This window comes from Eptatretus burgeri, chromosome 2 (assembly GCF_056783735.1).
Source record: "Eptatretus burgeri isolate ZD-2024b chromosome 2, Ebu_testis_v1, whole genome shotgun sequence".
Lineage (NCBI taxonomy): Eukaryota > Metazoa > Chordata > Myxini > Myxiniformes > Myxinidae > Eptatretus > Eptatretus burgeri.
In genome coordinates this window covers 15,400,249-15,417,640 of record NC_140962.1, presented here as the reverse complement: position 1 = coordinate 15,417,640, position 17,392 = coordinate 15,400,249, and the positions used below count along the sequence as shown (strand labels likewise).

The 17,392-nt window shown below is 41.7% G+C and overlaps 1 protein-coding gene across 9 annotated transcripts in view; it reads right to left on the bottom strand.

Annotated features, from left to right (window-relative positions):
- The window catches only part of LOC147031472 (apoptosis-stimulating of p53 protein 1-like), a 135,350-nt gene that overhangs the window by 114,185 nt on the left and 3,773 nt on the right, over positions 1–17,392 (bottom strand). For 7 of the 9 annotated variants that reach the window (XM_085863627.1, XM_085863670.1, XM_085863655.1 and 4 more), the window contains 3 exons: positions 15,665–15,812; positions 15,411–15,530; positions 5,639–5,700 (listed from right to left, as the gene is read on the bottom strand). In XM_085863627.1, coding sequence (XP_085719753.1) covers positions 5,639–5,700; positions 15,411–15,530; positions 15,665–15,812 — 330 coding nt within the window. Of the gene's footprint in view, positions 1–1,972; positions 2,957–5,638; positions 5,701–15,410; positions 15,531–15,664; positions 15,813–17,392 lie in introns of those variants that run through there. The other 2 variants (XM_085863680.1, XM_085863689.1) reach the window with 2 other exon arrangements.

Below are 17,392 nucleotides of genomic sequence, written 5' to 3'. Positions count from 1 at the left end.
GATCTGGAAAGCTGCATGGCAGTTGTGGACATAGGTTTTTCTCTGCACGGCGAAAACCTGTGTTATGCAACTTCTGCACAATGAAGTTAAAATCTCCACGGATTATCGTGTCCTTTTGGTGATCCAAGAGAGGTTACTGGATCTGTGGTTTCATGATCAAAGTATTTAAAAGGGGGTTAAAATCTCCCTCTGAATGAACAAGAAATGACAAGCCCCAACTTTCTTCCGTTAGCCGTTTCGCTGGTGCACAAAGTGAGCCATAGTTATTGGGACATGCATCAGATTACTAATTATACTATGGGAACGTACTCAATTTGGCTTTGGTGTATGTAACGAGCCAGCATGCTGTGAAAACAAATGACGTCGTACATTTTGGAAAGTTCAGGAATCTGGAAACGCACTTCATTTGCATGCACGAAGCCACCTTTGAGCAAGTTAAAAACTCTTGGCAATGGCATGCAACTCCAAAGTGTGTCCCAACACGCAGGCCTTTATTCATGGTGTTCATTGCAATGTTCATTCCACTTTTCCCCTTAAAACGCAATGTACAGCAGTACCACCAAGACCTGCTTGGGTCACAAAGGATTTCACAAGAGTCTCTTCTTCAATTACCCATGCAAAAGTTGGCTGGCTGGCAGTTCCTTCAACACAATAGTGAAACAAACCAAGTGGATTTGTGTCCAAGTGTTCCTCAAAAGTCATCTACAAATACCGAAACTGATGGAAGTCGTTACAAAGGATATCACCATGCAGAGCACAAATGTTATTTTGTGGACAGATATAACGATGTTTAGCATGCAAGCTCTCATGAAGCTGACTCGCCTGGGTTCGAATCACGACCAAGCTATAAACTGTCAAGGGAGATTCATCAACGTGTGTGCCGTCCCTCAGATGGACGTTAAATGGGCGTCGCGTCTGCCGGCATTGGTTTGTGGACTTTAAAGATCCCATGGTGTCCTTCGTGAAGAGTAGGTGAGCTATTGCCGGCACCTTGAACAAATGACAAAGTCCTGCTTAAACTGGCAGAGGGCACTGCATCAATGGCACAGCTGTGCCCTCAGCCAATGATGCTACCCCCCCCCCCAGCCTCACGCTGCATATGAATGAAGAGGAGGAACTACGTTTAGCAGGCGAGGCATCATTGTGTGTGTCGTCCCCGTAAGAACCGATGCTAGCCAGCAGGGCCACATGCTGCTGCTTACAAACGACACCAACAAATTACACTAATTTTACAACAAAATAACTTTACGAAAGCAGTAGGCACTAGATATTTCTGAAAGAATGATGTTATGAAGTCAAACATATATATATATGTGGTAGTCAAAATGAAAAATTAGTCACCTTAGGTCAACACGCAATCATTCCCCCGACCCAAACCTGCTTCCATAAAATATGCAAGAAGCACTGAACCATTTACTCCAACACCTAATCAATAATATTATAAAAAACAAATATACATATGTATAAGTGAAGAAACAAAAGTATGCTTTTGCTCAGAGAGTTGTAAAAAACAAGTGTTGCAGAGATCTGATTCAAAGAAGCCAAATGCTCTCCAATTTCAGATTCGGACAAAGGTGACATCAATTGTCCCCTAGAAAGTCAATATCTATACTCTATAGGAACATCTTCTTTTTAAAGTTAGGAACAATCATCTCAAATAAAATCTGAAATATTTAATCCATAGAAAAAGGTCGTATAGAATTTTTTTGGGGGGCGGGAAGGAGGGGGGGGGAGGAGGGCATAACTTGTACTTTTCCTTCGTCTGTGGAAGTGACTGTATATTAAAAAGATAAAATAACTGCACCAAATTTGGTACAACAGATCGTTTAATCAACAAAAATCAACAGGTGATCACAAAGAACACCAATAATAATAATAATCATGTAATCAGTCTAATCAACATTTTCAACAGAAGTCAAATAAAGCATAGCATTTATAGATATATATTTTTTTAAAACAGTTTTTTACTCACATATCTGCTTCAGAGAACTCAAAAAACCCATTGCGAGCTAGATAGTTGGCGATAGAGTGCTCGAGTATACAACCAAAGGCAGATCCATCCGAACTAAACAAACATATTTACCACGGTGTGGACGATAGGGATGGAGCACCAACTCAAAACCGAGGAAGTAGGAATAGGAATGAGGTTTGCCACAACAATGTCTGCCCGACACGCCCTGCTCACGACCACAATCCCAGCCCACCGAAATGGGCGTCCAAGAGCAAACAACAGCTCGAGGGCACACGACAATGGCTGGCACATGGCTTTGGAGAACTGCCAGGGATGCCCTGCGGTTCGCACGAGCTTGCGAATTGAAGCAGGGGCTCTGGGCTTCGGGGGAATATACTCACGAGGCTGCTTGGGTAATTTATAGTGTATGCACGAAAACAAGGCAGCCCAAATTGGTTTATCGTGTTAAGGTATTGATAGTTTGGAGAGAAGACCTCTGTAGCAATTGTAAGCTTCATACTGGTTTCTTAATGGCACCTTCGTGCGATATTTGTCTGTGGAAGTTGTCCGCAAGTTTTTCTCATATAACCAACAACAAGCAAAAACAACACAAGAACTTTGACTCCTGTTGCAACAAGTAAAAAAAAAATTTATGTTGTCATGTCACCGAAATAATTTGAACAGAATCAATTGAGGCAAAGAGGCTGGAACACCGCGTCTCAGGTTTACATCCGGAGAGACATCAGGAGGTAAGATATGGTGTGGAGATATTTGACTTGCGTCAGGTGAGTCAGAGTAGGACACAATCAAGTTACGCCCAAGTACAAGTCACAGCACCATTTTATGGGCTTATTTTGCTTTGCTCGCTCCGATCGTCAGCATGGTGAAAGAAAAGCTCAACACAGCCGATATGGTTTCTCACAATGAAATCTTAAATGATCAAAACAAGGGCCAATGGCGACTTGGTAAATTTGTCAGAGAAGAAAAGGTTTTGTTATTGCTGCTGCTAATGGTGGTGGTGGTGGTGGTGGTGGTACAGTTTTAAAAAAAAAGAGACCTATAAAACATCCTATCAGAAACATCGGTGCGCCAAACCCCGTGAAACACGAGACGTTGATACATTCCATTAACCCCCAAACAATAATGACAAAAAAATAAATAAAATAAAAGCTGCCGACAAATTCAAGGCAAGCAAATCCGGCTTTCAGGGTGTTGTGGATTAGCTGGCTGGAATGAAGCCTGGAAAAGCCTAGAGCACATCCCAAAACACGTCCCCACCAAGACAAACAGCCAAAAGGGCAGAGGACTTACCTCACAGTTTGTCTATTGGGCAAAATAAATAAATAAAATTAAATCAAACACTGCACATATTGTTCAACAAATCAAATGCATCATTAATTTTTTATCAAATACTTCTGATGCTGTACCCCCAAGAATGCATCTTCTGAAAATACATTGTACCCAAAGATGGGAAGAAACATTCCAATCTGGATTAGACCAAGAGGCATTGCGATAGTTGAAGTACAAGTGTGCTGCATAGGGAAACCATTTTAGAGCAAACATTCAACAACAGTACACAACGAGCACACAACGAGCACACAACTGATTTGGATAGTTGAGTTAAGAGATATGGCTTTCCAAATTTGAAGATGACAAAAAGCTTGGAGGTAAGGTAAATAGCAGAGAGTGGGGAGGGAGGGGGGATGGAGTGACCAGATTTTTTTTTTTTTTAGATACTTCCATAGATTGGGCAGATGCAATAATTAAAATAGAGATTACATAACGCAAGGGGCAGTATTGGAGTGTGTTGCATAGGAGGATATATTGTGGTGGCAATGGATATTGGGGGAGGGGGAAGAAGACGGCACAGTGTCGAGCAGCTATAGGTAAAGCTAACAATGTTTGAGGTTGCATTCATCGGTGGATCCACACTTATAAAAGTGAATTTGTATATTTGTTTGTATATGCTTCAAAAATTTTTTTTGTAAACTAAAGAAAAAACTACAGAACCAAATTTTGCATGTTACCCAAGCGTACCCCAAGTACGGTTACTGTCAGGGTTGCATATCTCGGGGAGGGGTTCATGATGTGGGGGTGGGGGGGAAGACCCCAGCTCTCTCTACATAGATGCGTATCGTATCGTACCACCCGATGATATCCAGCATAACAAATAATCTTCTTCTAATGAAAAGAAAGTTCAAAGAACTTTACAAGATGCATTACGGTAATGTTGAAATCTGATTGAGAATAATTAGAAATTTTCAAAATGTTTCATTTCACTCATTTTAAAACGGAGGTTAAAACCAATGTATCCAACACGGAGCTTTGCGGCGAAGCAGAAATGATTTTTGCTCACGCCACATAATGAGCAGCAAGGGTGGTTGATGAAGGTGATGTTGGCTGACTTCTAAGCAGATGGAAGATGACCTCAGGCAAATTATAGTGATTGGAGCACAATGCTTGTGAAGTGCAACGTGCTGTCTTTTGATAAAGCGACAGATAATGCCCAGTGAATTATAAATCAACAGAGTTGGTGTGTGCAGTTTTGATCACCACATGTAAGGAAGGACATGGAGAGGGTTCAGCGTTAGAGTCACTAGGTTGACTACGGGGCTGGGTAGATTAAGCTGTGAGGAACGGCTGAAGGAGTTGAGACTTTATACATTAGAAAGGAAGAGATTACGAGGGGATATGATGGAGATGTTTAAGATGATGAAGGTTATCGACAACACAAGTGCAGAATAATTTTTCAGCTGAATGGACACCGACAGGACAAAGGGCCACGGTTGATGAGTTTTGATAAAACATGACAGTAAGGACAGTAGTAAGGTAGGGTCTTTCACTCAGAGGGTCATGAATGCATGGAAAGGTCTGCCTGCAAAGGATAGTGACAGTGGTGTTTGTGGATCGTTTTTAAATGGAGTTGGGTAGGTGTCTGGAAGTCGTGGGGATGGGGGGGGGGGTGGTACTTTGATGTCGACATGATTGTTGTTGATTGCAAGGCGTTGAAGTTCCTTGAAAGGCATTGTAAACGTCCCTCCTCCATTTCTCCCAAATCCAGCCACACACCAAAATTTAAAAAAAAAAGCAAATATCAGAATCAACAACACCCTGGAATGCAGCTTCCTAATCGCTTTCCCCTTGCCAAAGTCGACCAAGGTTGCTCAGTCTGTGTTGAATTCATGTACACACGAAAGATCTTAAAACCCAGACTGTGCCAGCACAACTGAACAAAGAACAAATAAAAACCTACAAAACATCCACATTCCAAAAATCAATTCCCAACACCATGATTGATGTTAAATTTTTAATAGACAGGAATGTTTGGCCATTAAAGGCAGTCAAAAAAAAAAAAATCAGACTGACATCTTCCCTATAAAAGAAGAAACAGCAATCACATGGATAACTCAAAACCCTTAAAAAAACAAAAACAATCAAATCACGGTGGTTCCACAAGGCATAACGTTAACAAAACAGTGATTGCTAAATAATACTGTGATTATTAGTACAAGGAAAATTCCTTTGAAAAACAAAAGAAAAGAAAACGATGGAGCCAAGAACCTCTGAGCATAACAATTTCAATCCTCAAACGAGCAAGGCAAGCAAAACCATCATGGACTACAATTTACCAAACTCGAGATAAACTAATTTTGTGAATTACATCAAGACAGACTCATTTTATCTTACCTTCATTTCTTGCTTTGTTCCAGAGGCTGGGTGCCCCGCAACGTGCCCACCAACCGTCCTACCTGCAAAGATTAAACAAAGCTGTGGGACATGGTTACATGCGCATGATCGACAAAGTGACAAGGCAGCAAAATTAGCAGATAATAATGAAGGATGCTCTAAAATTGGATAAACCCCGTCTGTTGGTTTCAACCACCAGTGAAGGTATTTCCACAATAAGTTCTGTTTTGACTGGCTGACTATGCAAGAGGCCATGTAAACAACTTCCTCACACATTCACTGCCCTGGCATGCTCCTTGAGAGTCTGCCCTTTTCAGCAAAACAACTTGAGCATAAAGGGTGAGAAAACTGAAAAGAGCGGATGGTCACCAACCGAGCACTTAAGTTGGGTATCCCACGGCCGAGCAACCAAAAAGGCAGCCTTTATACAGAAAGAAAAATAAATGAAACGTTTTGGAGCAAAAGTTACTATTAGAGACAAAAGATAGTTTAGGAAATTAAGGGTAGGGGGGGGGTTAAGAGAGCTGGAATTGTATTTTGATAAAGAGAGGAATGTATATAGAAGATCAAAAATAACTTTGTACTTTATAATAAAATAAAGTAAAAAAAACACTAGGACAACCTTCGTCGTCACGACGTCGCCAGATATGTGTCCGCCCACATTATTACATTATTCATATTTGTACCAAGTTTGATTTAAATCCCTGAACCCAGATTTAAAATACAAAATAATTCTGGCTGCCAGACCATGTGTCCGATCAGGTTGAAATTTAAAACGTTCATTCCCCATGACTACTGGATCATAACTGTGACGTTTCACATCGATTGATGAATCGGTTCAAGAGAAAGACATAAAAAAATTTTTTTTCATTCAAACCAATATGGTTGCCAGACAATGTGACCTATTAATTTTTCATGAACACATTGGGATCCACAAGGCTTGGGGAACATGCAAGAGAATGTTTCTCCTCGATCTGTCAAGCTGTGCTGGAGAAGAAGATATTAAAACGTTTATTCTTCAAAAAATCATAGCTGCCAAACCATGCGACCTCTGATGTAATCGGTGGAGAACTTTTGGTTCCTCATGGATAGGCGATCATACCTGTAAAGTTTCACATCAATCTGTTCAGCCGTTATGGAGAAGAAGATTTTTGAAGGTTTTATGTTAAAAACAACATGGTCGCTAACATCATCATCATTTTTTGCCAATTACAACTTATCCCGAGATGATCCTCAAAAATGTTGCATACTGATCAGATAAGGCCACTGGTATACGAAAGGGGGGGGGAGGGGTGGGGGCGGTCTGCCTGGGTGACAGCCTGGGGGGGGGGGTTGCCATTGGCAGAGTTGAAATACTAGTACGATGATGCCACGATGGATTTAGTTGTAAGTGACATTATATTGTTGTGGATTTGAGAAAACGCTATTGTTAATGTGCACTCACAACACGTAGGCCCTTCAGCATATTTATTTCTGTAATAAATGTTTAGAATAGTCCTTTACCTATAGAAAAGCTCAAAAGCATACGAACACAACAGAGGCTTGCGATGGAAGGTTCTCAGCTCGTGTCGGTAAGATTCTTCCATGATATTGATAATTGATTGAGTGATTTCAAAATTTAAGTGCTCAAAATTAAGTTTATAAATTATAACAATACAATTTATAAGCAATATTGTTAGCTTATAACTTTTAAGATAAAAAAAACAAACAACAAGATCTAAGGAGAATGTGCTGGCGAAGAGGAAGATGAGGAGGCCCAGGAGCGTCCAGAACGAAAAGAGAGCGGTTTGCGAGTGTCGTCTGGCGTGAATGTTCTGAGAGAGAGCGCTTATACAGTAGTAAGATACATACAAAGCTGAGTGGCGTATTCAACATCGGAGTGGCGATTGGGAAAGCAGACGAGTGTGCTTGAAGCTGACAATTTTTTTTGTGTGAGTACCAAACCATTTCTGCTGGTACTCATTTGAGAATCTCATTTTAAAAAAGTTGCATGAACCCCTCAATATAAAGCACGATCCCAGAAATGCTTTTTTTGACATCAGCTTTCTCCACCAATTATAAGCAAGCTTTTATCAGTTACCTGGACATTGTAGGAAGAGTCACGATTTGTTCTTTGGGTTGACGCCAGTTTAAACTCATTCGCACACATGTCTCAGCCAAGATGGTAGCTCGACATGTTTTATGGGTTAACCCTTTCATTCTGAAAAGCTAATTACATTACTGTACTCGCAGACTTTCTCAAAAGTTAATCACCTCCATCAAGTAGTTATTGAGCAGGAAAAACATCGCCATGGAAATGATGTTGTGCAATCGCCGGGTGTTTTAGACAGTACTGGAATCGGCTTGAGATTTTACTTGCAAACATGATACACGTTTTCTATGTATTTAATTATTCATCTCGGGTGGAGGTGGGGAGGGGGTGCCAAAGGAAGGTTCTGCCTCGGGGGGGGGGGGGGGTGCCAAAGGAAGGTTCCGCCCTGGGTACGAACTACTCGAGGTATGCCTCTGGATAAAGCGTTTGACAAATGGAATAATGACATAATAAGGAAGCCAAATATGACATCAAAAACAAATTTTTTAATCACCCATGTTTCCCACGGGGAGTACTTCACACGTGCCAAATTTCCTTCTTTTTTTCATGGAGCGGTTTCGGAGATACAGAGGTACAAAGTTTTTCCTTTTTTCCAACATGGCTGCCACATCACATGATCTACGACATCATCGTTGTCACAAAAACATTCCACATGAGTAGTCACATCGATGGTGAAAATTTTGTGAAATTTCTATGGTGAAAAACGAAACCATGCCGCCCCGCTTCAATCGGACACTCGACCCACGATGTCCTCTTTATCAAATCAAATTCAGAATGGGTGGCCGATCATCACATCTTTGGAGTTTCGCGTTGATCGGATAAGGCTTTTTGTCCAACATGGCTGTTAGACAATGTGACCGGTGATGTTGAAAGTTTCAACAAATATTCCCCATGCCGAGTCGATCATGTCAAAAAAAAAATATTTCTCTGAAACCGCTTAGCCTTTCGATGCGAGACTTTGCAGTGATGATCCACCACTGTCGCTACAAATACTTTATTAAACAATTATCTCAGTCATGTGGTGTGATAGCCACGTTGGTTTTAAAGAAATAATTAAACAATTATTTCTCTGAGACCGTTTAACCAATAAATACTCGACTTTGTCGTTACGATCCACTGCCCCTGCTGCATAGATTTGACTTAAAAATGTCAGTCACATGGTGTGGCAGCGACATTGGTTTCAAGGAAAATATTTTTAAAATTATATTTCAGAAACCGCTGTAGCAATCAATGCGAAATTTTGCAGTTGTGATTCATTGCCCTTGCTCCATGTAACGCAACAGGTTTCACATTGATCTATTAAGCGGTTTGGGAGAAAAAGGTTTTGAAATTTTCGATTTTCAAACCAACACGGCTCCCAAACCACATGACCATTGGCATTGAAAATTTAGACTCTGCCCAACATTTGGTGAAGGATCACAAGTGTGAAGTTTCATTTTGATCGGATAAGATTTGTTTTTTCTATCCAATATGGCTGCAACACCACATCACCTATGACGTCATCATTTCCACACTGAATGCAGGTATATGGATTGATGATACTTGGTAAATTTTGCTTTGATGGGATAAGCGGTTCCAGAGAATACATTTAATATTTTTCTTCAATCCAATAGGGCCAACCGAACCATGTGACTTCAATTATTCTTTATCATCCAAATATCCCCAAGTCATAGGGAACACATGTCTGTGACATTTCCCCTCAATCTATCTAGCCATTCTGGAAAAGATTTTTGAAGGTTTGACGGTAAAATCCAAGATGGCTGTCAGATCATGTGACCTTTGATGTCATAGTTATCAAAAACTTTATTCAGCATGGATAGTCGATCATTTGCGTGCAGTTTCACTTTGATCTGTAAAGCGGTTCTGGAGAACAATATTTTTTTCATTTTTGGGGGGGGGGGGGGTTTGATGAATGAGGTCGGACAGATATTTGGAATTTGTTCCAATTGCCGACAATAAATAACTCACATACTCTTCATGAAAGACACCATGGCATCTTTAACATGAAATGAAAACCATGATGACAGAGTGATCCACCAGCTTAATGTCCATCCGATGGACATCATACCATGCGTGTGAAACACCAGGGGTGGTAGTTTACAGCTGGAGAGAAATGCAAACCCAAGTTAGCCAACATACTTCGAAAGCTATCTTGCAGGTACACCAACATGTTAATAGGCATCAAATAAATTCTATATCCACACTCTCAGCACAACTAATAGATCATATCCTCCGACAATACAAAAATATAATTTTCATCCTCCCTGTTAATCGAATAACTTTCTACCCTCTGTCATTCAGATTCTCCATGAGATGCCCACAAATATTTAATGCTATGGGACTGACTCTGAGGGGTTCATAAATGCTTAATATTTAAGGGCAGTTACTTCCTCAACGAGTGTTTTCGAGTAAGTGTAACGTAATTAATTGTGATGTTAGATATGCATCGCCAGGAAGTAAAGCTGAACGTTAGTCTCCCTGCCATTCTGTTTGTTTCTCCCCCGCACCAAACCTTCGGCTTCGATGGATATTCTTTTCCCTAAATAGGTCTTTATGTTTTTTTAAAGTGTCTTTATGTTTTGTTGTGGCCAAATAATCCCACCCACAAGTCCGTTCACAGACAGACAGACAGACAGACAGACAGAGAGAGGCACGAGCCAGAAATGAAAAAAGAGGAAGACGCGAGCGATCTGAGAGAGAAAGCTGGGTTTCAATTTACCACTGTCAGGCTGTTTCACTTCCTTCTCTGGCCATGGAAAGATTGCCTAGTGGAGGAGTTGAACTGCCAACCGGCTGAGTCGCGCCAGGTAATCGAGTCTCTCACCTGGAATGATTGTCCTGCCTCAAGATTGACCTGCCCAGACCACTACACATCTCCACCTAGTGTTTGCCCAACCAACTTAATCCTGGTAAACCCAATGTCTCACTCCTGTGGCATGCATCAAGGCCTTTATAAGGTAATATAACATCATCTCCTGTCCGTATGCTTGGTTTGTTCATGGGCACGTAAAGGATGTTTTAGTCCCCTACCGGTTTCACCGGAGGGGACTCTAGTTTTTTTTTTTTTTTCTCCGTCTGTCCGTCCGTCCATCGCACCGGTGGTTTTCAGACTTTTTTTTTGTTTCCATACCCTCTAACATATTCAAATGAAACATAGTACATGGCTTTATTATGATAAGTTACAGAACAAGTTCAAGTTTCAGGGGCGTTTGTCATTTTCACAGTTATGCCTTTTTAAAACTTAGAAAGCATCACATATTATACATGGGTCAGTGTTCAGCTGGCCTGAATCCACCCGCACTGCTTTACACCCATTGGCTGGACAGCTGGCCGAACAAAATTCTAATAAAATCATGTGCCACCATGCCATGAAAGAGCACAGATTGGCAAGGCTCAGGCCTTTGGCATGGGTGTTAGTCCATGGCACAGTGAAATTGGAATGACACCAGGTATATAACCACGATGTATTAAATATGCACATAAGCCATACGCGCGTATATATATATATATATATATATATATATATATATATATATATATATATATATATATATATATATATATATATATATATATATATATATATATACATATACATATATACATATATATATATATATATATACATATACATATACATATACATACATATATACATACATACATATACATATATATATATATACATATATATATATCGGGTTATTACCTCCACTACCGAAGGTGAAGGAGGTTATATTTTCACCCCTTTGTCTGTTTGTTTGTTTGTCTGTGTACAGGATATCTCAAAGAGTTGTGGACGGATTATGGATGAAGTTTTGTGGACAGGTTGGGTGTGTGACAAGGACGAATGGTTAGATTTTGGTGAAGATCCAGATCCAGATACTTGAATTTTTCATGTGATTCTTCACCATTGAGAGATGGGGCTAAAAGCGAAGAAGTGTAATTTATTGTATGTACATTCAAAAATGTATTGGGCCCAATATGTTCTCGTGTATCAGTCATTACGTGGCAGAGATATGCGCTCTACCGAGTGCCCTTCAAGTTTTTCACATGAAATAAGCAAAGCCGACAAATGAATGAAACAGGTGGTAGAGAGTTTATTCTCTCTTGTTTTTGTTCCGGTATCAGCTTGAGCGTGTGTTAAAGCAAACTAATTTTTATCTTCGGTTTGTTATCCCAGTTGTCTATACATTATTGGTTTCTCGTCCACAAAAGATATCTGTAATTGTTTTGTCCCTTTTATTTTGCCCAAAAGACCCAAACATGGTGGGTTATCGGGTTCCTTCTTCTTCAATAAGACCACTATGGAACATGTATTGCAAAGCAATTCTCGCTCTTATTTGGTAATTGTGTTTTATTTTTAACTAGCAAATACCACCCATCGCTTCGCTGACGGTAATACTAAAGAGGGGAGAGATTAAAAAACAATGGGGGAGGGGAAGAGGGAGAGAGAGCGGGGAGAGTGAAGAGGTGAAGGGAAAAGGAGAGAGGTGGGGTGGGGGAAGGGAAGGCAGTGTGAGGTTAGAGCAAGGGAAGGCAAACGTGCAGTGGAGTGTTAATTATGATTCACATCGTCTCATCAAAATGATTCTGCATAGAACAGTGAAGATGGAAACAAAATAATGTCTGAAACCCATCTTCTACTGGTCATACAACAAACATGGTCAGGAGACAAAAACTGTCCAGAGACAGACACACAGACACAGCGAGAGAGCGAGAGAGCGAGAGAGCGAGAGCGAGAGGCAGGATGAGGGTACTGCACTGCATTGGGAGGGGATAGAGCGAGAGAGCGGAAAGAATATGTTATGCTTAATGAACAACGCACGCACGCTCTTGACTGATATCAGCAATAATTTGGGAATCGGTAGGTTGGACTGAGTGCGATTACCAACGACAGTACTTACTAAATACAACTCAGAAAACTTGAGTGGCTTTCACTGAAAAACATCGTTGCATTTATATCGACGTTTCAGAGATATGTTCACAAACATTATTCTACATTTAACACCTCGCTCAGGGCGACGGGGCACGGACACCTCGCTCTGGGCGACGGGGCACGGACACCTCGCTCTGGGCGACGGGGCACGGACCCCTCGCTCTGGGCGACGGGGCACGGACCCCTCGCTCTGGGCGACGGGGCACGGACCCCTCGCTCTGGGCGACGGGGCACGGACCCCTCGCTCTGGGCGACGGGGCACGGACCCCTCGCTCTGGGCGACGGGGCACGGACCCCTCGCTCTGGGCGACGGGGCACGGACCCCTCGCTCTGGGCGACGGGGCACGGACCCCTCGCTCTGGGCGACGGGGCACGGACCCCTCGCTCTGGGCGACGGGGCACGGACCCCTCGCTCTGGGCGACGGGGCACGGACCCCTCGCTCTGGGCGACGGGGCACGGACCCCTCGCTCTGGGCAACGGGGCAGCGCGGTACCCCTATCAACATTGGGTGCTCGGCACATGGCTTAAGCACTCCAATTCAATGGTTGATCAGGAATAGTTGGCCAAGCTGTCGCTGCATACCATGAAGGATCCTTTGAACTTTGAAGCCAATCTTCACCACGCACGCAGCAGTTAATGAAATAAAATGACTTCCTCCATAAAAAAGGTTTCAGCTTAAAGCAGAACAACCCTTGAGACATCGCAAAGTTCAATCGCCCATGAAATAAACATTGCAGATAATCCGCCATTTTGCCTGCTCGTCTGTGCACACGTCACATGGTGCATCGGTTTGGGGTCCACGCAAACATTATAACTCTTAAAACGTCTGCTTTTTCACCAGATATGCTTTGATTTCCTGGATAACACCTCATGAAACCTCCGGAAATGTAGACACAGATCTGGCAGATGCTATGTTTAGGAAGTCCCTCAGGGGGACAGGTTGCAAGGTCTAGCAGTGAATGCATTAAATCATACAGCTCAATGAAGCTGGCTCCGTGAAATAAACATTGCAGAAAATCCACCATTTTGCCTGCTCATCTGTGCACGTGTCACATCCCTTCGGAGTCCACACAAACAATATAACTTTTTTTTTAATGTCCATTTTTTAGCAGATTTGCTTTGATTCCCTGTGGAGCACCTCGCGAAACCTCCGAAAATATAAACACAGATCTGGCAGACGCTATGGATAGGCAGCCTCTCTGGGTGACAGGGTGCGAGGTCTAACAGTGAATGCAGTAAACCATGTTGCTCAATGAAGCGAGTTAATTTTGTTACGTTCCAAATTTTTTGTTCACTCCATATATTTCTACAAACAGTTGAAAAAGATAAGTTTAATGCTTTGGAAATTACACATTTTCTTGTGTATGTATGGAGGAGGACACATAGCCTTACTTGCTTAAAGTAAATAGGTATTTCGACTTGGTTATTTCTTTGAATCATCAGATTTCAACACTCATTTAGTCTGGACGATATCCGATCCTCAAATGCGAAATAATATTTCGATGATATACTTTAATTAGTCCGTGAGTTGATCATGGAAAATCGTATCATTTAATGCATGAAATCGCTCCAAGCTCCTAATTTGAAAACTTGCAGTACTTACAAAAGCGATGTACACAATGATTCGTAGCTATGATGAACAGGCATTCGATACGAGTGAAGAAAGTGAAAAAAAGACCATCGTTAAAAAAATTGTTGCGGCCTGTTCCAAGTCAAGGCGTGGTTGAGCAGGCCAAAAACATGGTGGCTTCAGACTCCAGAGAGGTTACCGAGGAAACGCTGAAAAGACCCCAGATAGTGAGGTCGCCGAGGATCGCCTGATGAAGGATATAATTAAAGAAGGCCGTTAACTATCTTCAAAAGGGGTGTTTTAATTAACCCAAACACCCAATTTTCACTCTTGCACTTCCTTGAAGTTTTGTTAGTGTGCATGCAAAGGTTCAGGCTGCAAGGTTTTATGGTTTTGAAGTTATGGAGGAGACACGCACACACTCGGCTCCATCGGCATCAATTTTTTCTTGCATCGATACACCTGTGGGCTCATACCAGTATAAAACAATAATAGTAAAAATTAAATGAACAAATTTTTTTTTGCAACTTCCAAAAATATGTGATGGTCCATTGGCCCATTACATATTCATATACGACATACACATCATCGACATGGTAATTTTTCAATGCATTTCCACATGGGCTTTCACCATGATGAGAACAGATATTTTACTTCCAACTTCAACTTGGATTCAAAATGATTCGCCATACTGGTATGACTATCGTACCGGTCTGATCATCATGGATCGCTGTTCCGGTAATCGGCACAGGCTTTCTAAAGCACACCCGATTCATATAAACTCGCCAATTGGCAATTACTTTAAAAACATCCACGATGGCAAAGAAAAACACGATTGCTTGGACGTTGCTCGGGTGCTGATGGTTAAAAGTTAAAACCTACTGGACCGACTTCCAGGTACATCTTGACGTCATACATTCCACTGTTCCAGGTGCTGCTGAGTGCAACAAATCTCTTTAAATCATGTATGGTATTTCAAGATTGTATGCACCTTTCTTCTATTTTTTGGTGATGTACCAATTTGTTCAGAATATCGATATGAAAAATTATACCGGTATATCACCGGACCCTAACACACACACACACACCTTTTTATTTTTAGATGACAGACCCCCCCCCCCCCACTTTAATGTTGTTAGATAACTAGACCCAAATGAACACATTACCCACCTGGATCTCTTGAGCCAAGCGACGCAACATCATGTCGTAGGAAAAACTTAACTTCATCCCGGCGAGCACCCCATTGCTGCAGCAGGTCAAAAATGCCCTCTTGGGCAGACAAAGCCCGCTCTAGCATAAACAGAGTTGGAGAAGAACAAGTGATAGCTTAGAAATCTCATCATGAATCTGAGCATCGCTCTCACATTCACCTCTGAATGCCCTCATTTCTTAAAAGTACACACATCATGTGAGAATGTGCTCACCATCACCCCTCCAGAGTTGCACAAGATGGCATTGCAATTCCCCTGGTTCCTTGCAAAAATCCATGACGTCTTTGCAGCATGTCTCAGGCGTGATTGGGACCTCAATACCTTGCCGGTCATTGTTGCTCAAATACACGGTGAGGATCATCTATCCATCAAATGAGACAAGAAGGGGAAGGTGGCATGCAAGAAAAGTTTCACTCCAACGTCTGATAAACTACTAAAACAACTCAGTGCATTGACATAGATCGGCAGATAGAAAACTAAACAACAACAAAAAAAAGATTCTTCTCCAACTTCGAACTTGTATAACAAATGATGCTTTGATATTACATGAAAATCCCAAATGGTTTTCCTTACCACTCCCTCCACCCACCACCCTCCCCTACCCCCCCCCCTGGAATTCTCGTGCAACCCGCAAACTGTACTCGACTCTCACCAAGTCAAACAGATATGTAAAAAACCAATTGGTGAGAATTTAATTATTTTTATTGTCCATGTGCACCCTGATTGAGAGTGCACCCAAAACACATTTGCCATTTTTGGTTTCCACAGAAATTCAGAGGAGATTCAGGGTAACTGTGTAATAAATGCATAAAGACAAATCGACAGACAGACAAATAAATATATATGATGAAGAACTAGTCTTGCTGGTGAAAGCTAGTGTCGACCTGCGTCAGTAGACGGGGAGAACAATGGATGAAATCAACATGTTGATCGAGGCATTAACCCTTTCCTCTGGGCAAAATAAATAGATTCTATTGATAAATAAAGATAGGTAAATAAATAATTCACACATAGCTAACTGGCCAATTCAAATAAATATTGTCACATCACCAGACTTGGTGGTAGAATGGTTACACTTTAGAGCGTCTGCTCCGAGTCTGGGATGTCGCCGGTTCAAACCCCGGCCAAATTATACCAAATCATTTGAAAATGGGATGTGAAGGTACAAGCTTCCTTGCTTGATGTTTAACACTTAGAAGGATTAGAGCACGGACAATCAACATCGGTTGGCATCCATGGGGAGGAGGAAATGCCCTGCTGAGAGCGGAGAGAAAGGCGGCGCCATTGTTGTGACGTCGATGGTACCCAGAATTCCAGGAAGTGCCGGCACTTCCCACAAGATCAGGGGCTGTATGTCCACATCTACAGTATGTCCACGTATGTGTGAGTAGCAGCTCTATTGAGAGCCTTAAACAGTAATAAAAAAATACCCCCAAAAAAAACTGGTACATGAGGTCGAGCTCGATGAGCTGAGCACCCAGGGTATGATGTCTCTCGTTTCATATTCCCATCACTGCCCCAAATCTGCTGGAGTTCATGCCATCCACTTTGTGATCAGGACAACAAATGTCACAACTTTTCAACTCACTTTCAATGACATTTTTGTGCTCTTTTGAACGGGAATGAGATATTTAAAAACAAACAGAAAATAAATAAATAAATAAATAAAAAGAGCGTCATCTTCCTGTAAATTGAAAGATGTCAGGACGACGTTTCCACTGTCCCTTTCTTCCTCCTCAAGCTCTACTTGCTCACCACCCCCCTTCCCATTTTTGGCAATATACCCTTCCCTGAGGTCAGTCGTCTGGGAGATACTTGGTGTTTGTTGCACCAAAAGTGACGTGGTAATTGTTTAAAGCCGAACTCAGTTTCAGAGATAAAACAAACTCAGCATATTTTTCTGTACTTTTCATTCACAACCACATTGGCAGATTCGACCGG